The sequence below is a fragment of the Canis lupus genome, chromosome 5, assembly GCF_011100685.1.
Source record: "Canis lupus familiaris isolate Mischka breed German Shepherd chromosome 5, alternate assembly UU_Cfam_GSD_1.0, whole genome shotgun sequence".
Classification (NCBI taxonomy): domain Eukaryota; kingdom Metazoa; phylum Chordata; class Mammalia; order Carnivora; family Canidae; genus Canis; species Canis lupus.
Genome location: NC_049226.1, coordinates 54,792,668 through 54,819,989, shown reverse-complemented (window position 1 = coordinate 54,819,989; position 27,322 = coordinate 54,792,668). Strand labels below are relative to the sequence as shown.

At 49.3% G+C, this 27,322-nt stretch overlaps 1 protein-coding gene across 1 annotated transcript; it reads left to right on the top strand.

The window, feature by feature from the left end:
* Positions 1–101: 101 nt before the first annotated feature.
* Positions 102–26,273, top strand: LEXM (lymphocyte expansion molecule). The gene is given in 11 exon segments (XM_038538812.1): positions 102–151; positions 851–863; positions 865–939; positions 1,412–1,576; positions 1,702–1,824; positions 7,119–7,256; positions 7,424–7,567; positions 9,057–9,218; positions 10,366–10,491; positions 12,565–12,698; positions 25,167–26,273. Coding segments are annotated over 11 exon segments (1,203 nt in total). The 3' UTR covers positions 25,240–26,273.
* Positions 26,274–27,322: the final 1,049 nt, after the last annotated feature.

The following is a 27,322-nucleotide window of genomic DNA, read 5'->3' as shown; positions in this document are numbered from 1 at the left end:
GCCGCGCGCAGCTCACAGGTCACAAGGCGGGGTTGCCGGGCAGCGCCAGGGGAGCCCCCGCCCGAGGCCCCGCGAGGACCTGGCCTGGGGGCGGCCGAGCCATGGGCGTCAAGAGGTTCAGCGGGGCGCCCTTCGGGGTGCAGAGCCACAGGTGGGGGACGAGGGAGCGGCGGGAGGGGCTGGCGGTGAGCAATGGGCGGGGGCCCGCCCTTCTCTCCGGGCACACCTGCTGCACTTCTCCCCCCGCCGCTCTTTCCCCATCCTTAGGGGATCCGAGCCCTTTCCAGAGCACCTCCTATGGGCCAGACGCACCGAGGCCAGGCAGCCCGGCCCACAGGAGGTCACCAGCGCAGCATTTCGGCCCAGGGGGCCTCCATCCATCCACACATTTATATGATATACAGGTACCCCCTGCTCTGTGCCGGGTGCAGTCCTAGCACCTGCCGACACAGCAGTGAACAAACAGCACAACCCTGTCCTCTGGAGTTTGCATTCTTGTGGGGAGGGGGTGGTTGGAGTAGATGATAAACCAAAAAGAAAAATACATAAAATGTTGGATAGTAACAGGGCTATGGAGAGAAAGCCAGCTAGGAGGAGGAGCTCGCAGGGGCTTGCGAGGGGAAGGTGACTTTGGAGTGAGTAAAGGCCCCCAGTGGAGGGGATGAGACCAGCCAAGGGTGGTGTCCAGGGAGAGGGAGCCAGAAAGGTCAGAGACCCTGAGGTGGGAGCAGCCCAGTTCATGCTCCAGCGGCCAGGTCCCCTGGGAAGCCAACACCGCCACCCCCAGACCTGTCCACAGCAGGATGGGTGCTGGGCCTTGGGCTCTCACCAGGCCTCTGCCCCTCTCTAGGTTTGATGTCTCCTGCCGTTTACCCCAACCGGAAGAAATTCAGCACTTTTACAGAGGCCCCATACTCCAGGCTTTACTCTGTGGACCTGGTAAGTTTGTGTCCTCGGCGCCTCCAAGTGCCTCACACGGGGCAAGGGGCTGAGCGGTGTCAGGGGCGAGCCTCACACCTCTCCAGGCCCGGAGACCTGGAGACCTCACACCTCTCGGTTGGGAGCTCAGAGCTTGGCTCAGGGCCCGGGGTCTTAGATGTAATGATAAATGCAGGTCTGTGGTGAGGACAGCATGGGTTGGGGCCACAGAGACCTGGGGTCCATTTCCTCTCCGGCACCCACTGGCTGTGGGCTATGAACGAGGTGCTACCCTTCCTTGAAGTGTAAGGGGATCAGGGACAGGGGATGCTGGGATCATACCTTGAGTGCTATGCCCCTTGGTGTCACATTTGGCACTAGGGATAGGGGCTGCAGTGGGGTCCGGCCTTTCCGCCCCCAGGTTGGGAGGGCAGCTGGGTGAGGAAGATGCTCTGTGGGCAGACTGGGTAGGTGTGACCATGCTCTGACTCAGTCCCACATAGGACCTGGGACCTATGGCTACCAGGAGACCTGCTTTAGCAAGAAGAAGCTCAGAGAGGAGGTGGGCACAGGCTGGGCCCGGGCCCAGGAAGCCATCCGGCTGACCCAGCTGCCCCACTTTCAGTACCAGGCCATCATGAAGGAGAAGCAGCTGCAGGTGCGTCCCCCCCAGGCCAGGCAGAGTTCCTTCTTTAGGGAATGCCATCACCCTCCAGACTCCTTCCCGGGGGGGACATTCCCAGGTTTCAGGTTGTCACCTTCTGCTTTCTTCTCTTGAGGCAGAAGGAGAAGCTGGGGCCTGGCTCCTACAACCTCAAAGACTTCTTAGAACAGCTGCAGGAGAAGCCGTGCAGCACCCGGGGGCTGCTCAGCTCAGGGGAGATTCGCTTCCGAGGACTCATTGGGGTAGGTGTCCTCGTGTCCTGGGGTGGAGCCCTCCCACCCTCCACTCCATCTGCGGAGTGTGCAGCATGGCTGGTTGGTGCTGGAAGCGCCCCTCCTCATACCATCTCCTCCCAGGCCCAGCCAAGCTCTCTTCCGGATGCCCCAAACCCCTCTGCTTTCTGCTTTCTGGTACCACAGCTTCGAGCCCAGGAGCTGTCGTATATTCTTGTGCCTGTCTCCCCCAACAGCCCAGTTGCTCTCTGCTGGCAACCGGTTCATCTCTGAATCCCTGAGTAGAGTCTAGTATACATTAGGTGCTCAACGAACTCATCCATCTATATATTCATCTGTCTAGCCAGCAGGTAATGACTAAACACCCACTAAGTGCCACGCACTGTCCTCGGGCTTGAGGATCGAGCAGTGATGAATCATGGATCTGGTGCCCTAGTAGAAGAAACAACAGTACAGAGAAGCAAATCATATATTATCAGGACCATGAGGAAAAAATGAGGCAGGGAAGGGATCCAGGGTGATGGAGGTGCAATTTTCAGGGTGGTCAGGGAAGACCTCTGGGAGGTGACATTTGAGCAAAGCCTGCAGGGGGTGAGCAATGGAGACTCACAGAGGCTGCGGGAGAGCATTCTAGGCAGCAGGAAGAACAGGTGTAAACCCTGAGGTGAACCGGGGGGGGTGGGAGGCCAGGGTGGCTGGAGGGAGAGCCAAGGGCAGAAGGAGAAGTATCAGAGGAGTGAGGGCCAGACGGCAGGACCCTGCAGCAAGGTAGGGGCTTTGGGATTGGTCCCAAGTTCTGTGGGAGGACAGTGGAGGGTTTTGACAGGGGCAGGACCTGATTCACATTTTCAGAGGAGCACCCTGCTCCTGGGGGTGAGGGTTGGAGGCATCTGGCTGGGAGGCGATGGTAGTGAGGGGTGGGGTGGCATCCATGTGGGTCAGAATGATCATTCCCTGTGGGGAGAACAGAGTGGGGCTCCAGCTCAGTAGGGCATAAGGGGGAAGGCAGAGCGTGCACCGTGGGTCACGGAGTGACCTCCGCCCTGGTGGTCCGCTGGGCGCTCTTGGTCTGCTTCCAGCTCCTCAAATGGACCAAACTCTTTCACCTGGGGCTTTGCTCCTGCCATTCCCTCTGCCAGAAATGCGCTTCCTCTCCCTGCCCCCGCGCTCCCCCCAGCTGCCCCTCGGTCAGCCCTCAGCTGTCAGCTCTAAGGTCCCTTCCTCCAGGAAGCCTGCCTGACCCCCACTAGGTGACAGACATCCCCCTTTCCTAGGAGTCTCAGTGGTGGTTGTGTGTTTAGAGTTTCTTCCCTGCGGGACATCAGCCCCTGAGGGTGGGCGACACCTGCCTGGTTGGCTCACTGCTGGAGTCCCAGGTCCTAGCAGCACCTGGCACATAGTGGGCACACAGGTAGTGTTTGTGGACTGAGTAAGCGCACACTTGCCTACTAAGTACTAGATGTTCCAGAACATCCTCAGTGTTTGCAGCCAGTCCAGGCGAGGCCCTGGGGGCTCAGAGAGGATGAGCATCTTGCCTCAGGCTGCACAGCTGGCAAGCAGGCGATGTCCATCCCCAAAGCCAGGCCCCTCCTTCTACACCTTATTGCTGTGAAGCCTGGAAATTACTCTGCATCTTCAGGCACCGAGGGTGTAACTGCAGACGGGAGCGGGGCTGCCCAGAGGCATTGCAAGCTGTGTCATTACCTTCAAATCTGAAATAATAATAAATGACGCCACGTGCCAGGTGCTGTCCTAAGCACTCGAGGGTACTTATTAATCTAATCCTCACAACACCCCTGTGAGGTAGGCACGGTCATTATTCTGGCTTGATAGAGTAAGAGAACTGGAGTACAGAGCTTAAGCAAGTGCCCAAGGGCACAGAGCTCTGAATTCAAATCCAAGCAGGATTTGAATCCAGGGGCATCCACACGTAATAGCCACGGCGCATTACACATAAGTGGGCTCACTTGGGTTTCGTTCCCTGATGGTCTTTGGAGGATGGAGTCTAATGTCAGAGCCCAACCCAGACGGTGGCAGAGGAGCAAGTTTGATGCTTCCTTCTTGGGTCCCCAGCTCCCAGCTCCGGGGCTGAGTAGGGCGAGGGTACCATGGCCTGGCCCTCCTTTTCCCACTTCATCCCCCTATCTTTCCTGCAGTAACCTCCACCAGGCCCTGCAGGATTTCTCCAAGCCACTCTCCTGGGCTGGGCGGGGGGGGGGGGGGGGGGGGGGGGGGGGAGGAGGGGGGGGACAGCAAGTTCAAGGAGGTGGTGCTGCCCCAGTGGGTGCAGATGGCAATCCCTGGGGAGCTCGTGTCCAAGGCCTATTTTCCGTCTTCTTGCAGTGAGACCTGGGCAGGGATCCTGATGGCCTCTTCTGGCCTCTGGTCCTTCCAGTTGTCCCCCCACCACTGCAGGTCTACAGATGCCACCTGTGCAGAGTGGGGCCTGCCCCAGTGTCCTAGCCGAGCTGTAGGTGCCTGTTTTGGCGCCCTGTGAATCTTTCCCCAGAGAGGATGGGGCTGTCAAACCACAGCCCCTGCACAGGCAATGCCTCCTCCTCTGGTTTCAGAATCTCATCTACCACTGGCACTGGGGGATGCAGCCACCCCCTCCCTAGGTGCACTCTCTCCTCTCTTGGCTCTGGGGATACTAGGTCCACAGCTCTGGAGCCCCTCTGCCAGCCTCCCTCGTGGCTCTCCATCCCTAGCGCTCCCCCCGCCCCCACCCTCCACCCTCTTTACGGTGATCTCTCTTGCCTAGCCAGGCTCCATGCAGAGGGCTCCAGATCCCCACCCTAGGGGGCACCTCAAACTCTGCATGTCCCCCTCCCCCACATGTCAGCTTCTCCTTGGGGCCTGCTCTTTCCCTGGAATGGTACCATCAGCTGCCAGACTCAGAAACCCAACGGCCCTTTATTCCTCATGGTCACCAGGGTCTGTGCTTTTGCCTCTTGCCCTCCTCTTGTCCTCCTCCTGTCCTCCTCTTTCCCTCCCCATTGCCTCTGCCCCAGCCCAGGCCACTGCCTCATTCCCACCCAGGGGCAGCTCTCTGGACAGATTTCCTGGTCTCCTACCTCAGCCAGAGTCATCTTCCTAAAGGACCCTCAAAGTCAGATCTGAATACCCTCCTAAGGCCTTCAAGGTCCTTCCTGCCCTCCTTACAGCATAGTACCTCTCCCAGCTGGCCTGAAAGGTCTTGTTCCAGTCTCCTGGCCTTTGCCCCATGTAGGGGTGGTGTGGGGGGACCTGCCTCCTCCCCCACATCTGTCTTTGGAATCCTTCTCTTCCTTTAAGGTCCAACTAAAACAATCTCTGCCGATTCCTACACTCCTACACACCTTCCCCAGAATCAATCACCCCTGCCTCAGCCCCCAAAGCTCTGACAGCAGAACATTTCAGTTAAAATCATGGACTTTCCCATCAGCCCAGGGGTGTCACTCCGCCTGGAGTGAGATAAGCCCTGAGCTCTGGGCTAGGCACAGTTCATGGACTCCAGGAGGGGCAGCCGCTGTCTGTTGTAACGGGCCCTCTGAGGTCACTTCTGAGGTGTACCCAGGCTCATGGCCCTCCTGCCCCTGGGGGTTTTTTACATAGTGCCTGGGAGACAGCTCAGGAGGTGCACAGATTTCGTAGTTGGAACCCTAGCTGCTGTCCCTTTCTGGAGGTAGGCCCTTGGACTCGAGGTCTGACTCTCTGAGACTCAGTTTCCCCACCCGCTAATGGCAGATGGTTCTGATTTGATCTCATTGGGTCACCTTCTGGGACCTCCAGGTGCCGAGGCTCCAAGTGAAGCCCAACACACCACACAGCGACCCATCTTCCTACCCGGAGGCTCTTCTACTGAGCACACCTGGAAACCCAGGCCCTGGAAGGAGGCAACATGTGGCCCTGTCCTCTGAGGGCAAACATATCGGATGCCATAGTGGCCCCACTACCCCAGCAGGGTGCCTGTCCAGTCCACCCTGCCATGTCCACCCTTCCCTTGTAGGGCTGCTTCCCCAGGGCAGGTTCCCAGCAGAGAAGGGCAGGGCTGAGCCATCCGTGGAGCAGCAGCGACCTCGTGGGGCTGAAAGGTGCAGCGCAGCAGCAAACATTGCTGGGTCTCTATCCAGGGACTGCCTCCCCACACCCCCGCAGCCATGCACCTGCGCTGCAGGGTGGCTCCCCTCAGTCCACCAACGGAGACCATACTTCTAACCCTGACAGTGGAAACCCCCAAATGCTCATTCCAACCACAATTCTCCATCTCTCCTACCTCCTTCTCCTTACCCGCAAGACGGACATCCTATCCTGACTTAGGTGTTGGTGCCCACTGTGGGCTGAGCACTGCGCAGGAGGTTTTACAGACATTCTGTAATTTTCCTCCTCATTGCCCTGGAAGAAAAGTATTACTATCTCCATGTTACAAACATGGACCATGAGGCTGAGAAGGCCCAAGTTGTATCCCCAAGGCCATTCAGCCATGAAGCAGCAGAGTCAGGATTCAAACCCAGGACTCTGGATCCTTCCAGGTCACAGCACTATTCATAGCACAGTGAGAACCCCCACTTATGCAAATGAAGGGCTATACAATGGGTGTGATAGATGGCATTTTTAAAAAGATTTTATTTATTTATTCATGAGAGACACAGAGGGACACAGAGAGAGGCAGAGACACAGGCAGAGGGAGCAGGCTCCATGCAGGGAGCCCAATGTGGGACTCGATCCCGGGTCTCCAGGATCACACCTTGGGCTGAAGGTGGTGCCAAACCACTGTGCCACCAGGGCTGCCCCAATAGATGGCATTTCTAAGACCACCAAAGCCAGCAACTGTCTGGGGTGATAGGGAAGGAAGGCTTCATTCCCAGGAGAGATGACATTTGAGCTGGCTTTGCAGAATTAGAATTTTATTTTTCTTTTTTTAAAGATTTATTTATTTGAAAAAGAGAGAACACATGAATGCCCTGTGCCTGCGATTGAGGGAGGGGCAGAGGCAGAGGGGAGTCAGACTCTCCACTGAGTGAGGAGCCCGACCGGGGACGGGGGAGGCTCCATCTCCCAAGGGGGAGATCATGACCTGAGCCAAAACCAAGAGTTGGACACTCCATTAACAGAGCCAGCCAGGTGCCCCAGAATTAGAATTTTCTAAGGCAAAGAAGGCTGGTAGGGTATTTTGGGATGAGGGGCAGTTAACACACAGGGACCCTGAACAACCTGTTCCCCTCCCAGGAGGGGTTTTTCTTCTTCAGACACACTCGGCATAAAGAGTGGGGTTGATAACCTTTATGTCCCTCCCTCCTACCCCTGCCCCCCTCCCCCCGCAGAACTACTATCCAGGCCCTGGAAATTATGGGGTGAAGGGCAACCCATACACAAAGCTGGAAGAGAAAGCCTGGAACCGTTCTCATTCTGAGGGCCTCATGTGCAGGATGACCAACAAGCCGTCCCCCCTGTCTCATCAGGTACCCCCTCACCTGGCCAGGCCTTGCCCGCCTTTCTGCACAGTCCTGGGGCGGGGGTGGGGTGGAGGATCTGATGACTAGGGCATACAGGGAAACTGAGACCCCAGATGGCAATGGGTCTGCATCAGCGGTTCTCCTGCGGGCCTGTAATCTGTGTTCTCTTCTAGGGGAGTGGTCTGGCTCCAGGCACCTACTCTCTCAAAAGTGGCATTGAGGCATACCTGGCACAATCCATGGGCACCCGTGGGCTTTACGACACTTTCTCCGGTGACCGAAGCAAGCCCCAGCCTTACGGACACTACTCTGTGCAGGTGTGTGCCCAGGCGAGGCCTGGAGCTCGCATTCCCTAGCAGGGGGCCGGCCCGCGGCACCGCCGCCACCCTGTGTGCCAAACGCCGCAGGGCCCTGCCCCTGCACTGGCTCACTTCACCCTCACCGCCGTGGCAGCGTGAGGCTCTGGGTTAGTTGAGGAAACGGCATGGCCTCGCCGCTGGCAGGGAGCAGAGCTGGGATGTGAACACCAGCACGTGTGCTGGCTTCGCCTGCGTGAGCCGCGGAGGAGGAACCGAGGGTCACCGTGCCAGGACTGGACGCCCAGCTCGGCTGATAGCAGCGGTGCCCCGTTAAGGAGCCAGAGACCTGAAGGGCTGGGAGGATGGGGAAGCTGAGGGGGACTTTCCCACACCTGTCATGCACCTGTTGTGTGGTCCGTAGCGGGCTGCGCTTTGCTTTGTTCCTGTTCATGGCGATTAGAGTTAAGCATCTGTCCCACGACCCGCTCGTTTTGTCTCCACTGTGGTTCACTCTGGGGCCAGGAAATAGTCACCGGGATGACTGCCCCTGTGGCACTTAGACTCCAGTGGAAGAGGACACCCAACACGGATTGTCAGCAGGTGGTGAGGAAGGGGTGGTGGTGGCGAAATGTTGACATACTTCGGACTGATGGGCGACCAGCCGCTGAAAGATGAGCCCCCCAACCTGGCTCTCCTCGCCAGGGCCTCCCAGACGGCCCCACGACCAGCCACTGACATGGGGACCTTGGGACCCTACCCAGGCTCCACGGCCAACGTACATCTTGATTGGCTAGTGCCCAGGCAGCCTACTAGTATTTTTTTGTATCTAAAGAGTAATAGACTTTATGGGGGGCAGAGGGGGCATTTTTAGGCTCATGGCAAACTTGAGCACAAAGTACAGAGATCCTTGACACCCTCGGTGCCCCCTCCACGCACAGCCTCCCCCACTGGCAGCATCCTGCCCTGGAGTGGTGCACGTGGTACAGGCGATGAACCCATGGTGACATCACCGTCACCCCAAGTCCACAGTTCACGTTAGGATTCGCTCTTGGGATGGTGTCTTCTACAGGTTGGGACAAGAGTGTCCATCATTATAGTATCATACAGAGTGATTTCACAGCCCCCCAAACCCTTAGTGTTACCCCATTGCCCTGGTTTGTAGATATTCGGACTACGGCTCCTGCTGAGAATGGCACCCACGCCATAAATGTCCTTGAAACGAGCAGAAAAATGAAGCAACGTACAAGCAGATGCCAGTTACGTTGTCCGAGGTAGCACGGAAGTGGACGTTGCTGGAGACTCTTTGGGCTCCCCCTGCCCCTGGCCGGGGCTGCGTCTCTGCCCACCTGGCTTGGGGACGTTGGGAGCAGGATAGACGGTGGTGCCTCCGTGTGTGGCCACCTCGCTCCTCTCTGCTGCTCAGGGTCCAAAGGGAGGGCTCTGGTCTTCCTGGCCTAACACACACCTTTTTTTCTTTTCCTTTTTCTTTTTTTTCCCCGTTTCTCAGAAAAAAAAGCCCAGGGAACTGATGAATTTTACGAGCTTCGTGGAAGAACTTAACTCCTGTCACAATAAGAAGCGCGGGGTTTTTTCGAAAATTTCTCGCAACCCAGAAACCCCTACAGAAAGGATTTACTGGGCCACCCTCAGCCAGTGCCCCCGGAAACTGGTCAGTGTGTCCCCCTCCCCCCATGACCTTCCTCCCTTCTTCCCTTGGGAGGGGACTCTCCTGCGGCCAGCGTGGGATGGGGCTGGCCATTTCAGAGGAAAGGCCCCCCCTTGGGTGTCAGACCCACGTGGTGTCCAGTCCTGGTCCTGCCTGCCTTGTCGCTCTCAGTAAGTCCCTTCCACTCTCTGAGGCTCAGTTTTATTTTGGTTTTTAAAAGATTTTATGTATTTATTCATGAGAGACACAGAGAGAGAGGGGCAGAGACATAGGCAGAGGGAGAAGCAGGCTCCTGGTGGGGAGTGCGATGCAGGACTCGATCCCGGGACCCGGGGATCACGCCCTGAACCCAAGGCAGATGTTCAACCACTGAACCACACAGGTGTCCATTTACTGTGGAGGCTCCATTTACTCCCTTGTCCTCTGAGTATAACCAGGTAGGTCTTAAGGGTTGGTTAGAGGTTGAGGAGTGGAGCTGGCCACGTGGAGCCTGGAATCTATGGAGTGCCCCTCTCTCCCCTCAGAGAGCCCAAGGGGTAAGGAGTCTGCCCGACAGAGGACCATGCACCTGCTCCCTCCAAGGGAACAATGTGCTCCTCTCTGCGGGTGTGGCAGCCAGGAACCTGGAAAGCCCCCACCCCACCCCCGGGCAGGGCCTGCCCCCTCTCCCAAGGGAGAACCAAACGAGTAGGGGTCCGGAGGAATGAAAAAAGGGTGCCAACATTCCCTGAGTGCCTCCTCTGGGCCAGGCACCTTCCAGCACCCCCAAAGGAGGAGTTATCATTTGCATTTCACTAAAGGAAATGGAGGCCCAGAGATGCGAAGGGATTTGCCCAGGCTTCCCCAGCAAATGTGGCTTCTGTATTCCATGTAGGAAAAGCCTGTATGGCCCTGTCATGCGGTGTGGGCCCTTGGGGACCGGGAAAGAGGTGTCGAGCTGGTGGGTGGGTTGGAGTGGGTTCTGAGAGCACCATGGGGCCCCTCGCTCCGCCCAGGATGGGCTCCTGGGGAGTTGGAAGGTGGCTGGGTACCCTCCACTGTTTGTGGCTGAAGGCCCAGGGCTCCCAGGTGGATGAGGTCAGTGCTGGGAGCCCTGAGCTGCCCCAGCCCCAGGCCTCTCCAGCTTTCGGCCTTCATTTCTTCCCCCTAGGCCACGTCTGGGCCTGGTTCGTGGCTCCCTCCAGAGAAGGAATGCAGGCACATCAACCAGCCACCGTTCCTGCTGTCTTCCAAGCGGATGGGCATAAAGACCTACCAGATGATTCTGGGAAGCTGGGTGAGTGGGTCTGGAGTGGGAGGTACACGGTGATGGGCAGGGAACCCTCTCCTGCCTCTCCTGGCAGCCGAAAGCCCTCCTTGCCCCTGGGAACTGATGCTCTGTGTCAGCCCAGCCCAGACCCACTTCTTTCTCCCCAGGGGACAAACACAGATGCCCACTATCTTATTTCTCTTAGGCAAGGGTTTCCAAACTCGAGTGGCTTGGAGGGCTTGTTAAAACACCGATTGTGGGGCACCATGCTGCAGGGTCTACTCGTAGCCTGTAGTGGAGCCTGGGTGTTTGCATTTCTAACAAGTTCCCAGGTGCTGCCGCCGCTGCTGCTGCTCTAGGGACTGCACTTTGAGAACCACTACTCTAAGGGACGTCCCCTCAGAGTCATCCCATTCTCTTATTTTCCCAGGGGAATGCTCCCTCCCTTCTCTTTGTCTTGAAGCCTCTGGGGCAGCTAGTGGAGTTGGCCCTCCTCTCATCCCTGGTGGAGCAAGGACCCCTTCTGTCCTCTTCCCCTCCCCAGAGGCGGCCGTCCCCGTGTGTGAGATGTAACCTTTAGTTCGTGTTCTTGTAAAACAGCTAAGTTCTGGGCTTGTGTGCCTGCCTTCATCATGTACACACACGGCATTGGGCATCGACCTCCTGTTTCCTATTCCTGCCCTTCAGGCTGTAAGTGAGCCTTTTATTGGGTTCTAATAATCATGCAGAAAGGTGTGCGAATCCTAAGGGAACAGCTCCACGAACTGTCACAAAATAGACTTACCATGTAACCAGCCCCCAGAGTGTTGAAGAGCACGTTGCCAGCACGCCCGGAGCCCCCACAACACACACCCCCCTCCCAGCAGGTAGCCTCACCTTGGCTTCTAGAAGCTCAGGGTAGTTTTGCCTGACTTTGAACACCTGTTTATTCTTTAGATAAAGAATCCTGGTTTCCCCGGGGAATGTCCTGCTTATAACTTACCTGCCCTCCCAGTATGTTCCCACTGCCCCCACTCGTGCCTCTCCTCCACTCCACCTGCTTACCTCCTGGAGTGATGGCTTGGCCCCACACTCTATCACTTGCCCACATCCTGTCACCCTACCTGATTCTCAGGAGGACCAGCTGGTCAGCTCTCTGCAAACTTCCTTTTCTCACCCAAGCCTGCACCTCCTGCAGGGGAGAGGGTCTTTACTTGGGGAACCCCAAATAAGGTATTTAGATAAGCACCAGATGCTGCTACCACAGGGCTGATAACTCCCGAGTGGGAGGGCTAAGGTGAGGTCCGGATTCCAGGCTTGAGCTTGACCTGCTCCAGGGCAGGAGGCACACCACCGGGAACTTGCTCCCCTATGAGACAGGCCCTTCCCTTTTGAGCACCAAGTTCAGCAGCAAATAGAACTGTGTCTGGCTCCTGACATCTCTCCCAGGCCACCCTTGGCACTGCTGCTCCACAGGTGGTGGGGTTCCTGCCCACCATTCTCCTGCCCTCGCTGGTCGCTCTGGGCAGGTTGCCTCTCCTCTCTGAACCTCTCTGTTGGTGCCTCTTGTATCTACGACCCAGGTTTCTGGGTGGGATTCACTTCCTATGGCCACCCTAATGAAAGTCCCACAAACCAGGTGGCTTCAAACAGCAGCGCTCTCTCCTATCACAGTTCTGGAAGCTGGACTGTTCCCTCTGAAACCTGCTGGGAAGAATCCTTCCTGGCCTCTTTCTAGCTTGTGGTGGTGGCCGGCAGTTTTTTAAATTCCTTGGTGTGTAAATGCATCGCTCCAGTCTGCTGTGTCATTGCCATCATCGTCCCAGGAATGTCTTTCCCCCTGTGTGTCTCTTCTATGAGGACACCAGTCTGATTGGATCAACAGCCCACCCTACTCGAGTAGGATCTCCTCTTAACTAATGACATCAGCGACTGTTTCCAAGTGAGGTTACACGCTGAGGCACAGGGGGTTAGGGCTTCCACCTGTCTCCTCGGAAGACACAGTTCACCCCATCACAGATGCAGAAAGGAGCGGTGTGGGGAGAGCGGGGAGGCACGGGTTCCCATCTCCAGACCAGTCACTTGGCCTGCTGACGTCCTGCCATCCTGTTCGCCTCGCAGAACCCTGTGGGTGTGGGCCACTACCTCAACACCTGGCTGGCAGAAACCAAGGACCATCGGCAGCGATATCGGTCCCTGTTTCTGGGTGGATCCAAGCGCTACCTCTCAGACCTGGCCAGGGACAGGCTCATGCAGTAAGTGCTCCTGCAGCTGCGGCAGGGGGGCAAGGGCTTACTCTGGGGGTGCTGGGTTCCCTCCTCCCCCACCCCACCACCACCTTGTGCTCACTCACTTCCCATGGGAACATAGCTGCTGCCCCTAGTGCCAGCCCAGCAGCGAGGCAGAGGAGAGGTCAGCTCCTGAGTGTGCTATCTACTGGCTGTGTGCGGTGGGGCACGACCCTAACCTCTCTGAGCCTCCTTCCCTCCGCTGTCAGATGACCAGAGGACTATGGAGCCCTAAATGAGATGCTCTGCCCAAAGCTCCTGGTAAGAAGGGACTCAACACTAACTCTTCCACCCACAACCTGCACCACCTAGGTGCTATCTTGGGTGGCTTCATGGTGCAGAATTTCAGTTTCTTGGTGTTCATGATGGGGTTGGGAAAACTGGTTTCAGGAAGCTGTTGTGAGGCCTAAGGAAATAAGGTGCGTGAAATGTCATGGCTAACTATAAAGCAGCTTGCAAATGCTAGCTGCTGCTGCCATATTTTATTGACCTAAGAGGCCATCAGTTGCAAAGTAATCTCCATTTCGGAAATGTTAAAATGTGAATAAACATGCACTCTAGGTCATTTTGTTGTTGGCACATGTGGTGAGGGCATGAAGGCCGGATGGCTCATGGAAAACCAACTTATAAATGCTTATTTTTAGCGACATAGTCCCATTGTGTCTTCCTCCTTGATTTATGCCCTTTTTTGGGGGGGATTTTTTAAGAAAAGGTAAGGGGAGGTAACATTTTTGATAGACTGCAGGCCTCAAAAAACATTTTTTTTTCCTACTTTCATACCTGATCAACAGTTTGATTGGAAATAAGATTTTGGTTGGAAATATTTTTCCCTTGGAATTTTGAAGATTTTGCTCCATTGCCTTTGGGCTTCGAGCATGGTTGAGAATTCCTATGCCGTTCTGGTGTCCTGCCCTTTGTATGCATTCTACATCTTCTTTTCTAGAAGCTTTTGGAATATTTGTCCTTTGTGGGCTGAAGTCTCATGATGAAATTTAGTCTAAGGGGTGCCTGGGTGGCTCAGTCGAGTAAGCGAGTAAGCGTCTGCCTTCAGCTCAGGTCATGATCCTGGGGTCCTGGGATGGGGCCCCACATTGGGCTCCCTGCTCAGTGGGGAACCTACTTCTCTCCCTCTCCTGCCCTCTCTACTACTTGTGTGCTCTCTCTCAAATAAATTAATAAAAATCTTTTTAAAAATTTAGTCTTAACTAGCCCTAGTATGAATCTATTTTAACCCATATTTTTGGGTACTTAGTGGGTTCCTTCCATGTGGGCCAATTTTCTGGGAAAATCACTTGCATTTGTGTCTTTGGTGATTTCCTCTCCTCGGCTTTCTCTCCCTTCTCTTAGATGAAGATTAGATATCCTCTGCTTTCTTCATTTTTTTTTCTTATTTCCCATCTCTGCCTTTTTCCTCCTATTCTTTGGTAAATTTTCCTTGTCCTTATCTTTGAACTTTACTATTGCCTTCTGAAATTTTAGCTCTGTCTTTTATAGTTTGCAAAGTTTTGAGGATTGTGGATTGCTTTCTCTTCTTCTCTTCTCTTCTCTTCTCTTCTCTTCTCTTCTCTTCTCTTCTCTTCTCTTCTCTTCTTTTTCTTTTCTCCTCTCTTCTCCTCTCTTCTCCTTTCCTCTCCTTCCCTCTCCTCTTCTCTCCTCTTCTTATAGCACCCAGTTAAGTGTCCTGTATGCAATCTGTTCTTTTATCTAAAGATAATAATGATAATTTCCCTTCATTTTCCTTTTGCTCCCTGCATGGCCTGTGCTTCTTTCAAGTTCCTTACTTCTTTCACGTGTGTTGTTTGTGTTTAAGAGGAAAGCACTAACCAATACCGTGAGTCTGGGTGAGGCTTGTCAGTTGGTGGTTTCACTGGGAGTGGTTAGATGGGAGTCTGGTCATTCTTTTGGAGGACCCTCAAAATCAGTGTGTCTAGGGACTTCCTGTGGGACCATCCAGCTTCTCTAGAAAAGGATCCTACATCCTGGGGTGGGTAAATGTGGTTGCTGGTATTTAGGGGGAGGAGGCAGGGCCATCTCAGGCAGTGTATGGATTTCCACCTACTTCCTCTATTCTGACTAGGGTGCCTGTCTACCTACCTTCAGCTGTACCCAGCCTCCCTGCCCTGGAGCCGCTCTGCATACTCAACCTCCAGTCTTCTGCTGAGGGGGCGAGTCGTGGTGTGTGTGTGTGTGTGTGTGTGTGTGTGTGTGTATCTAACTTCTCCTCTGTTTTCAGCCATTAGTCTTGTGCCTGCTTTTTTGAGTTAGTGATGCTTGTAACTTCTGGGTCTCTCTGGGGTTTGTGGTAGGAACTGGCAGGTTTCTCACTGGCTCCCCCTCTTGCAAGCAGCTTGCTCCATTTCTCCAAAAAAAGTTACACCTCTTGTCCCCTGATACAGGCTCCCCCTTTTCTTGTTTGTTTATCTTGAAAAATTCCTTTATAGTCCTTTTAGGGAATTGCAAAAAGGAGTAGAGAGAGTAGAGATTAATACATGTATTCATCTGCCTTGTTTAAATCTGCCTTGAAAATCAAATGGAACACTTTATGCAAAAGTATTTTTTTCCTCTTTCTAGCCAAGGTGTTGGGTTTATTTAATGGGTGTTCAACCAGGACCAGAGAAGGTAGCAACTTATCCAAGGTCACATAGCTGGTGAATTATAGAGCTGGGACTCTGGTCTTTCTTTCCAGGGCAGGGCCCTTCCCATATACCAAGGCCCTTGTGAGGATTTGAGGATGCCAGGAAGAGCACCATGCTGGGGTTCCCGCAGGGAACCTCCCAGCCACCCTCCCCAGCCACCCTCTCAGCAAAGCTCCATTCTATATACTGTTTGCTGAGGAAAGGACTGCAGAGAAGGGAAGGATGCCCCATCTCCTTTAGACCTTTAGGTTTCTGCCCTGAACATTTGCCTTTCCCTTAGGTTGGAACTTCCCCTTCACCACTGTAATCCCATCCAAGACCCAGGCTTGTGAGGTTATAGGATTTCCTTTGTAATCTAGTTTAGAATTCTGTGTGCTACTTAGCTGGGTGACCTAGGACAACTTACTTGGAGACTTTATCTGAAAAACGAGAGTGAACAAACAACCCACCTTGTAGAGTTTGTTTTGAAGACTAACGGAGATGATGCTTGCAAATGTGCTCTGCCTTTGGATGCTATTTGGCAAGGTATGTTGCAAATGCTGGCTTCATTGTCCTGTAGCAGCTGCTATACCCCTGGAAGAATTGTGTATTTTAGTTATACAAGTTTTTTATAGAGGCTTAGAGTGCACATCATCCAGGAAATGAAGCTATAGTGGTTTAACGCACCCTCTGCTGTCAAAGACCTAAGGAAAATTATTAAGAAGGAAATTTGACAGGGATGGAGGAGAAATAGGAGGGCATTTGAGTCCTGAGGGAGTGTGGTGGGGGCTTTTGAAGAGGAGGCCAAAATATTAAATATGATAGTAAAATGCTAAATAAAGACTTCTTACAGAGTCAAGAATACAACAATGACATTTGTGTCATTGGCATTATTCAACAGTGTTGTGGGGGTTCCAGCAAATGCAGTAAGATGAGAAAAACAAATAAGGAATAAAACTATTGGTAAGGAAGAGCAAATCATCACAATTTATAATGTATTTACCTAAAATAGTCCAAGAGAGTTCATTTTAAAACTGTAAAGGTGAAGGGTTTCCTCTGATACTGCAGCCATAACTAATAGAAAACATAATTGAGAAAAAGGAAAGGATCTCATTCTTTGTAGCAACACCAATGGGAAAATGCATTGGGATAAACTTAATGAGATGGTTATGGCATACATGAAGAAAAATATAAACCTTTATTAAGAGATGTCAGAAAAAGCTTGAATTCCTGGAGATAATACCATGTTCATGGATGGAAAGATTTGATATTGAAAAAACAGTAATTCTCCCCATTGGTGCACACATTTAATGCCATTTTAGCAAAATTTGAGGGGCTGATAGGCAGAACTCGATATAATTATTATAAACTCCATCTGAAAGAGTAAATACCTATGAATATTAAAAATAGAAGAATAATGACCCTATTAAAACTACATTTCCAGGACTCCTGAGTGGTTCAGCAGTTGAGCATCTGCCTTAGTCTCAGGGCGTGATCCCAGGGTCCTGGGATTGAGTCCCACATCGGGCTTCCTGCAAGGGGCCTGCTTCTCCCTCTGCCTCTCTCTCTCTCTCTCTGTGTCTCTCATGAATAAATAATAAATAAAATCTTTAAAAAATATTTTATATATATATGCATATGCATAGACCACATACTCTGAAGAACTAGGCCCCAAACTGTTGCTCATGGTTACCTCTGGAGGGTTACCAGGGTCTTTTGCATTCTACTTTGTTTCATTTCTGAGATGTTTAGATTTTTCAGAATAAACATATAACATTTTTATAATCAGAAAAAAATAAGATGGGCAGCCCTGGTGGCGCAGCAGTTTGACGCCGCCTGCAGTCCGGGGTGTGATCCTGGAGACCCAGGATGGGGTCCCACATCGGGCTCCCTGCATGGAGCCTGCTTCTCCCTCTCCCTGTGTCTCTGCCTCTCTCTCTCTGTGTCTATGAATAAATGAATAAAATCTTTAAAAAAAGAGAGAGAAAAGAAAAAAGAAAAAAGAAGGCAAATAGAGAACAAGTGCTCTTGAGACAGACTATGCAAATTGTATGTTCTCCATTTAGACCCATCTCGAGCCTAGAGTCACCCTTTTGTTTTTCAGACCTCAGTTTTCCCATCTGTAAAATGGGATTATTTTATACCCTACAGGGCCATGGTCAGGCTTAATTAAGGCCTATAAATGCTACTGAATGGAAGCCAACCAGCAGATCACTGTGGATGTCTAATTGTTAGGCTGATGCATGATTCTCCCTGGGGCAATCTGGTTTGGCATTGTCTGTGTAACCCTGACTCACTTGGGCTCATTCTTAGGTCAGGAGGACTGTGTCACAAGACACAGTAGGTAAGTTATAAGGTGGGAAAAAGGATTCCCTGATAAGCTTTTCCACTGATTGATTCATTTGAAAAGCCTGCTCTGTGCTTGGTTTCATCCTGGGTATGGCTGAGCTGCTGATTTTTTTCAGGTGACCAGAAATGGTCTCTCATTCACTCTGAGTTTTTCATTTTCTGATTTCATATTTTAATTTCTAATTGTTCTTTTTTTTGTTTTCTAAATACTTTAATAACACCATTCTTATATCACAGATACAATGTCTCTCATACTTTGAAGATATTATTGATTAAGACAAGTTTGCCTGACACTGTCTCCTTTTATCAAATCCTTTTGTCCCCCTGTGTATTTATTTTGGCCTCAATATTCCATATCAGATATTTTTCTTAAATGTCTGGTATTTCTTGGCTGGGCATTCATGTCTAACTAAAAATCCTACTGAAAGTTCTGGGGCACTTGTTGATTATGGACTTCACCATAGGATGACCAAGCCGGGCGTTTTCATCAGCAGGATCTTCAATGTCAGTGTTGTTAGATGTTTTGTCTTTTACTTTGGAGGGAGAAAACTCTTCAGGTGATCTAAGCCTGGCTGCCAGAGCTCTTAGTAGAAGAGAAGAACCTAGAGGTCTCAATATTTAGTGATTGAGCTTCCATTTGATTCTGCTTTAGATCTGGTACTCAATATCACCTGTGCCTGGTGTCATTCTGTACAGAGAACCTCTATGTCTCCAGATAATACATTCTTTTTTTAAAATTTTTTATTGATTTATGATAGTCACAGAGAGAGAGAGAGAGAGAGAGAGAGGCAGAGACATAGGCAGAGGGAGAAGCAGGCTCCATGCACTGGGAGCCCGATGTGGGATTCGATCCCGGGTCTCCAGGATCGTGCCCTGGGCCAAAGGCAGGCGCTATACCGCTGCACCACCCAGGGATCCCATAATAAATTCTTGAACCTTCACTCATGAAAGTCATTCATCTGGCCATAGAGAAAGGGGAGGGAGACTGATACCACATAGACTCTTAATCAGTAGCTTTGTTTTGGGTTCGTTTCACTCTCACTTCTAGAGGTACCTGGTGCTGCCAATTCTTCAGCCTCTGGAGTGAGGGAATTCCTAAATTTATATTCTACTGACTTAGGGTTTAGCTTTCTTGGGTCTGCTAAGTTAGTTACCATTCTTCCATCTGCTTTTTCACTTCCAAAATATTTTTTACTGCTGCTGCTTCTATTCTTTTTGTCCCTGTGAGTATATGCTTTAACATTTTTGTTCCTTAACTCTGGTTTTCATGAGGGACAAAAGTTAACATATGCTTTTAGTTCACTTAGAGTGTGGTGGATTTCTGAGCTTCGAGGGTAAAATAAAAATCTTGTAAAAAAAATCTTGTAAGTATCATAACTAAAAAGACAACCTATAACTTAAATAAAAGACAATTAGACATATTTTGGGCTTGTCTTTTGAAATATGGAGAGAAAACACCGTTTATAGAATTCTCTGTCTAGCCAAACTGTCATTCAGGTGCAAGGCAAATAGAGATGCACAAGGACTTAGGTTATATGTCAAATGTGTCTTTCCTGAAAATAGTACCAGGGGATATACTCCAATCAAATGAAAAATGAATTAGCGTGGAGAGCTCAAGAAAGAAGACAAAGTATGTAGAATACATCTGGCTATGAGATACCAAATAAATGTAGCCCACAACAAAAAGAAAAAGTGATAGAGGCACCTGGGTGGCTCAGTGGTTGCGCGAATGCCTTTGGCTCAGGTCATGATTCTGGGGTCCTGGAATCAAGTCCTGCATCAGACTCCTAGTAGGGACCCTGCTTCTCCCTCTGCCTATGTCTCTGCTTCTCTCTCTGTGTTTCTCATGAATAAATAAATAAAACCTTTTTTTAAAAAAAGAAAAAGTGGTAATACCAATACCAAGCAAAGTATTCAAGGAAAAAATATTAAATGGGACAAACCTGCATGTTTAATCATGATAAATAATAAAATCCATAAAGAAGTAAAATAACAGTGACAAACTCCCTCAATTATAATGGAAATTCTGAATGGGCTTGTTTGAGAATTTGACAGATAAGGCTATATAAATAATTTTTGGAGGATTTAAATGGGTATATTTTACTCCATATTATTTTCAGATACTCATGGAACACTTATAAAAGTCAATCCTCTAAGAAAATCTCATATAAAATGTCCAAATTTAAAACATCCTACGTAGAAAATTTGAGGTCACTTTTTCTAAACAGTACAACAAAACAAGACATTAACAATAAAAGGCTAGTCCCCAAAACTAAGTACTTGGAAATTAGGAAGTACACTTCTAAATAGCTCTTGGATCTAAGAGAAAGTCACGTTTGAAATTATACAGTTTTTAGAAATTAATTACATAGATTTTGATATAGAGTTTTTATTATAATATTGTCAAAGTACTGGGTTGGAACAAAATTTATAACTTTGCTTGTGATTTTTTTAAAACGGTTTATTATTTTTTTTTAGAGAAAGAGCACACGTGTGAGAGCAGGGGCACGCACAGGGAAAGAAGCAGACTCTCCTCTGAGCAGGAAGCCTGACACGGGGCTTCATCTCAAGACCCTAAAATCATGGCTTGAGCTGAAATCAAGAGTCAGATGCTTAACTGACTGAGCCACCCAGGCGCCCCAAACTGCTTGTGATGCTAAATGAGAAAGATTGAAAGCAAAAGAAGCAATTATTTGACTCTAAAAGTTTTATTTTTATTTATTTATTTTTAAAGATTTTATTTATTTATTCATGAGACAGAGAGAGAGAGAGAGAGAGAGGCAGAGACACAGGCAGAGGGAAAAGCAGCCTCTATGCAGGGAGCCCGATGTGGGACTCGATCCCGAGTCTCCAGGATCCCGCCCTGGGCTGAAGGCAGTGCTAAACCTCTGAGCCACCGGGGTTTCCCGACTCTAGAAGTTTAAAAAAAAAAAAAAATCAAAACACATCAAAGTAAAGCAGGAGTCAAGAATGAGTGAAAAGAAAGGAGCCTGGAGGATGGAGATGTTCTCACTGGATCCTGACTGCTCCTTGGTGCTGACTTTGCTCCTGCTAATCCCTGCCCATGGCCCTGTGCGCTGGCCATGAGTCCATGCATCTGCAGGTGGAAACACTGTACAAAGTCTACAGACTGTGCAGGTGCCATCGAAGGCCAAGGGTGAATGTCATCAGTCCAATCATCCCTGCCTTATACACAGGTGAGGGAGGCTTGGCGAGGTGGAAGTGACCACCAAGTTAGAGGGAAGGCAGAAATGGTGCCTCTGACCATACACTCACTGGTCCCTACTAGATGCAACTTCTCAATTCTGGTGCTCTAGTGTCTCACTGGCATGTATAGAAAGCACTCAAGGAATATTGTTAAAGGGTAAATCAGTCCGTTACCTGATGAGATGGTCCAGAGTCTGGAGGACTCCATGAGAGGAACACATGGGAAACTTACAGTAGGATTTGACACTTAACTATGTGACTCATCTCCCTGTCCTCGCTCTACCTGCCCTCAGTTTTTTTGGGTCAGCTTTCTTTGACTTCCTGGGCCCTTGGATATGCTTTTTTGGTGGGAGATTTAGGAGTTTGGAGTAGAAGCGGGAACTCAGGAAACTCAGCACGGAGCCCCTCCCTCCACAATCCCACTACACATTTACTATGCAATGTGGAAATCTGGTGACTGCCGTGGAGACAACGTGGCACCAAGGAAATGTATTGCCTTGAGCTCCAAGGGAAGGTGGAGAGGAGGTCGTATTTTTACCTTTTCTTCCTTCCTTCCTTCCTTCCTTCCTTCCTTCCTTCCTTCCTTCCTTCCTTCCTTCCTTCCTCCCTCCCTCCCTCCCTTCCTTCCCTCTTTCTTCCTTTATTTTTGGTAGGAGTGGGTGAGGATACAGGCCTGAGCATATTTCCAGACTGATGGGCAAGGAAGAAGCAGGTGATCCAATTGCAAAGTGGTGGGACCCACTCCTGAAATGGTTGACCTTGGATGAGGGTAGGAGGCAGGGAAGACATAGAGGTTGATGAGCCAGTTAAATGTAGCCAACAATTGCTAGGGGCCAGGGGATTTTGCTCAGAATGTCCCAGGCCAATGGGGCAGAGGGGAGGGATAGGTCTGGAATCGGGTCCACAACAGAGGGCTCAGCAAGATGCTGTGGGAGCGTGGTGTGCAGAGAGAGCAGCCACAGTCTACCTGGGAAGGTGGGGCAGAGATGGAGGGTGTCCTAGGTGCTGGCATGGGCACAGAGGTGTGAACAAGCCTGGACTGTCAGGGATGGCTTGAGTGGTGGGAGGGGAGGGCACGGCGGGAGGATGTGGCAAATTATGGAGCCAGATGGATAGGCACAGCAGGACGGCAGCATTCGTAATGTAGGAGTTTGGTCTTTTTGCAGATAGATACCTATGATTCAAGTCACCAAGAAGCTGCTCAGTGTGCCCTCGATGCGGGAGGAGGTCTTTGGAAAGAGCCGCTTGGAAGATGTAATATTATGGTGGGACTTGGCTTTGCCTCTTCATGTCTGAAATACCAGTTGCTCAGACAGGGACCTGAGGGGATGATGAGACTTTAGAGTAGACCCTAAAAATGGGCTCTGAGTCAGGGGAAAAGATGGGTGTCTTGGTTGGCTGGGCTGGCTGATCTGGGGTGGTCTTGGATGGGACAGCTATACTGTCTTCCACAGGGACTCATCCTTTGGTGGAGCAGCCCAGGCTTGTTTTCACGGAGGCGGTAGGGTTCTGAGAGAGAACACGTTCAAGGCCTTTTGTAACCTATGCTCAGAGCGGCACACCGTGACTTCTTCCACATTCCACTGGCCACAGCAAGCTACCAGTCCAGCCCAGGTTCAAGGGGAGGGGAAGCAGACTCTACCTCTTGAGGGGGGAAGCTGCAGAGTCACTTTGCAAAGTCTTTGGATGCATGGAGAAGTGGTGACTTGGGCTGTTTTCGGGTTTGTTTTTGTTTTTTAGATTTTTATTTATGTGTCCATGAGAGACACACAGAGAGAGGCAGAGACATAGGGGAGCCTGATGCGAGACTTGATCCCAGGACCCCAGGATCAGGACCTGAGCCAAAGGCAGACGCTCAACCACTGATCCACTCAGGTGCCCCTGGACCATTTTTGTCCTCTGTCTACCACAATAGCAGAGCAGGATTGCATCTCTAGTCCAGCTGGTCTGAGTTGTGTTCTTTCCAGGAGGCTTCACTTCTTCCAGGGAGGAGAAAACATTTAGGACAGAGAGAAGAGCATGAGCCAAGGACAGGGAGCAAAAATGCTCAGGACATGTCTGGAAAACACTAGATGGTTCATTATGAATGATGAATGGAGTGTGTGAGGGGAGACCAGCAGAGAATAGGGCAGATGGGATTGCCTTGGTGTGGCCCGAGGGACTTTGAATGCAAAGCTAAGCTGCTTGGACTTGACCCTGCCTGTGAAGAGCCACAGAAGGTTTTCTCTGAAAGTCAGATTTACAATAGTATAACTACAATACGGTAAAAGTCACCCTTTTCAGGAATATAGTTCTGTGAGTTTTGACAAATGCCATTGGTCATGTAATCACCAAGACAAGCAAGATGTAGAATATGGCCATCACCCAAAGGGTTTTCCTGTGCCATTTGTAGTCTATCTCCTCCCCCAGCCTCTGGCAACTACTGACAGGATTTCCATCCCTATAGTTTTGCCTTTTCCAGAATGTTGTATAAGTGGAATCGTGCCATATGTAGAATTTTGTAGCTTTTATTTTATTTTTGCATAATGCTCTTGAGATTCATCCATGTATTTGCATGTAGCAGTAGTTCCTTTTTAAGCTGAGTTCTATTCCATTGTATGGATGTACCACAGGTTTGCAGTGGTTTTTTTTTTGTTTTTTTTTTTTTTTTTGGTTTCCAGTTTTTTAAAATGCATTTACAAGGTGAGCAACATCTGGAATGTCTCCAGATTGGGCCGCTTTGAATAAAGTTGTTATAAACCATCACATACAGGTCTTTGTGTAGACACATGCTTTGTTTAACTTTGGCAAATATCTACTGTAGGATTTCTAGGTCACGTGGTATGTATAACTTTATAAGAAACCATTTTCTAAATGGCTGTACTATTCTGTATTCCCACCAGCAATGTATGTGGGCTCTACTTGCTTCATATGCTTGTCAGTATTTGCTATTGTCAGTTTGGGCTCCCCCTCCCACCCCGATGTTAGCCATCTTGAGAGGTGTATCTCCTCGTGGCTTGAATTTGCACTTTGCCAACAAGATGTTGGATATCTTTGCATGTGCTTCCTGGTATCTCTTTTTTGGCACACTTGAAAAAAAGGGTTGTCTGTTTTCTTCTATTAAATTTTGAGAGTTATTTATATAATCTAGGCATCCATCCTTCATCAGATATGTGTTTTGCAAATATTTTCTCCCATATACTCAGAAGGGTTTTAGTAGGAAATAACTCTTGCATTTTCATGATGTGCTCTGGGGCATTGGGATGAGGACAGAAACAGGGAGGCTGTCCTCATGGTCAGGGAAGAGCTTTGGCTCTGAGCCAGACCAGGGGCAGTGGGATGGGGGAGGACTGAAGACCCACTAGATGAGAATTAAGGCCTTTTTTTACCCTGGTGAGCCCTCCCTCCTACCTTTCTTCCTTTGACAGATATTTGTGGAGCACCTATTAAGCCCAAGTAATAGTCTGAGCATGGGGGAAACATCCATAAATAAATCAAGTCTTGCCCTTCCCTTGTAGAGTTAACATGTTGGCATGGAAGACAGTCAATAAACAAACACATAAATGTGTATGATGTAATGACTGGTAGATGCTGTTTGATACACAAAAAAAAGGGTTCTTCTTGAAATGCTGTCTTCTAAATGGCTCTGGGGATGGAACTGGAGTCTTCAGGGATTTCCTTTGGAGAAAAGAATCAGAACAATGCAAGGGATACTAGACTGAGGTCAGGAACTCTGGGCTGGAAGTCTGGCCCGGACTCTGGCCACCAGGGTAACCTCAGGCAAGTTCTCTCCTCTCTCTGGCCCGCATATCCCTCTCAGAGTGGCCTAGATGATCTTTCAAGTGCTAGGATTTTGTATTTGAAGTTCTTACAAACCAGCTTGGGGCTCTGATGAACCTTTTTAGGAAGGAATTTCCTTTTTAGAAATAGGTTGTTTCATTGCTGAAGGTCATCATTTGTTTTAAAGATTTTATGTATTTATTCATGAGAGACACACAGAGAGAGGCAGAGACACAGGCAGAGGAAGAAGCGGGCTTGCTGTGGGGACCCCGATGCGGAACTCAATCCCAGGACCCTGGGATCAGGACCTTAGCCAAAGGCAGACACTCAACCCCTGAGCTACCCTGGCGCCCTGAAGTTCATCAATTTTGTCCTCTTACCCAATGTAGAACCCTTGGGAAGCAAGACCAAGAGGTACCTTTTCATCCCCTTTTGGATGCCCCCAGGGATGAGGGTTCACTTCCTTCTAAGGGATTGGTTTCATTTTCTCTTTCTCTTTTTAAAGGGAAAGGATCACACCTTTTACTAAGGGAAGGTGTCCTCCAACAGTGGATTACAATTCAGATTCTACTTCTTAAAGCTGCATATGAAGGACTGCCTGTGATGACCAGAGGGCCCAACAACCTGGAGACAAATCTGGGGATGGGAGGGTAGGAGTGGGAATTGGGAGGGTAGGGAGGATCTTAGAGAAAGTACACATGGGAATGCCTGGGAGAGGGGAGAGATATGGTGGGATCACTTTTGCTGGAGACATCTACCATGATGTCTGTTGGGACATCTGGGGCCAGATATCTTTTGATATGAAAGATCAACTATCCTGAGAATTCAAATTAGCCAGTGGCATGAACATGGGAGCCAGATAGCAGATGGACTAATGAAGCGGAATGTGGTTGACACTCTTGGAAGCTCTTCTATTCTAAAGCCAACTTGCATGACTCCCTGATTATTAAAATCCAAAAAGAGGCAGAAAAGTGTAGCATATGTCATAAGACAGCTGTAGGCCTCCTTCAGGAACTCTCTGTCTCCATCCCAGGATGCTTCTGGAAGCTCAACAGGGCCTAACATGATTTATGAGGAAGCTGCTGGCACCCGGCCATGTGCAGCCATGGGGAACAATCAGTTTCACCCTTTGGAGTTCAGCCTTGTGGGCACACTAGTCTAACCCAAAGATGGGTCAGTGGGGTTGGTCACAATGTCCTGAGCTACTTCCTTCACTGTTTTTTGTTGGTGAGAGATTGTGTAGGGTGGCAGGATTATATTGTCTCTATGTCCCTAGAAAAAAAGGAGGCTGGAACATCACAGCCTTAGCCACAAAACTCTAATAATGATGAAAAATACTCTTCAGAGTGTGAGTGCCTTATGAAAAGTGGTTACTTTCTCACTCATGGCAAAATGACTGTCTTAGAAGAAGTAAAACTGTCTTTATTCTTAGATATGTTGCCTAGGTGAAAAAAAATCCTGTGAATTCTCAAAAAAGCTGATGAACCAAAATAGGTGCAAATAGATCTGAACCAAAATAGGTGCAAATAATAAATCAACTCAGCAAATTTTCAGGAAATAATATAAATATATCAAAATGAAATATATCTATATGTGATAAAAATTAAAAATCGAAAATGCCATTTATAGTAGCCTCAAAACTATGAAATATTTAGGTATATGACAAAAGAGCTACGAGATGTTTACACTGAAAACTACAAAATACCTTCCAGAAAGATTAAAGAAGACTTAAATAAAGGAGAGATATACCATTTTCATGGATCAAAAGACTCATTGATGCTAAGATGTCAGTTCCCCACAAATTCATCTGTAGATTCAGTGCAATATCCATCAAAATCTCTAATTCTTTTAAGTCAATAAACTGATCGTAAAACATAAGGAAATACAAAAGACATAAAGTAGTCAAAACAAGTTTGAAAAAGAGGAACAAAGCTGGAGGAATAACATTACTATATTTCATAGCATGAAATTGGTTTCAAGATAGACAGATTAAAGGAACAGAATAGAAAATGTAGAAATAGACCCATACACCAGTGGACAACTGATTTTCAACAAAAATGCAAAGATAATTCAGTGGAAAAAGAATAATCCTCTCAATAGACGGTGCTGGAATTATTGAATATCAGTATGCAAAAAAATGAACTGTGACCAATGACTCAAATCATATACAAAAATTACCTCAAAATGAATCATAACCCCCAAAATGTAAAACCTAAATTAAGAAAGCTTAGGAGGAAAATATTTGGATTTTGGATCATGCAGAAACTTCTTAGATATGAATGTGACTATTTGTTATTCTATAGATCATACTTTGGTGTGGTATGAACAAATCATTAAATTGTTAAATTAGACTTAATTAAAATTAAAAAATTCTGTTTTTCAAAGACACTATTAAGAGAATGGAAAGATAAGCCATAGGCTGGGAGAAAATAATTGCAGATCTTTGATCTGATAAAGGATTTATATCCAGAATACATATATATATATATGTGTATGATATATATATATATAAAATCATTAAGGAAATGCTAATTAAAACCACAATAAAGTATCACTATCCACCTATTAAAAAAGCTAAAATTAAAAAGACTGACCATGCCTAGTGTTGGTGAGGATGTGGAGCAAATGTAAAGTGATTCAATTACTTTGAAAAAGAGTTTG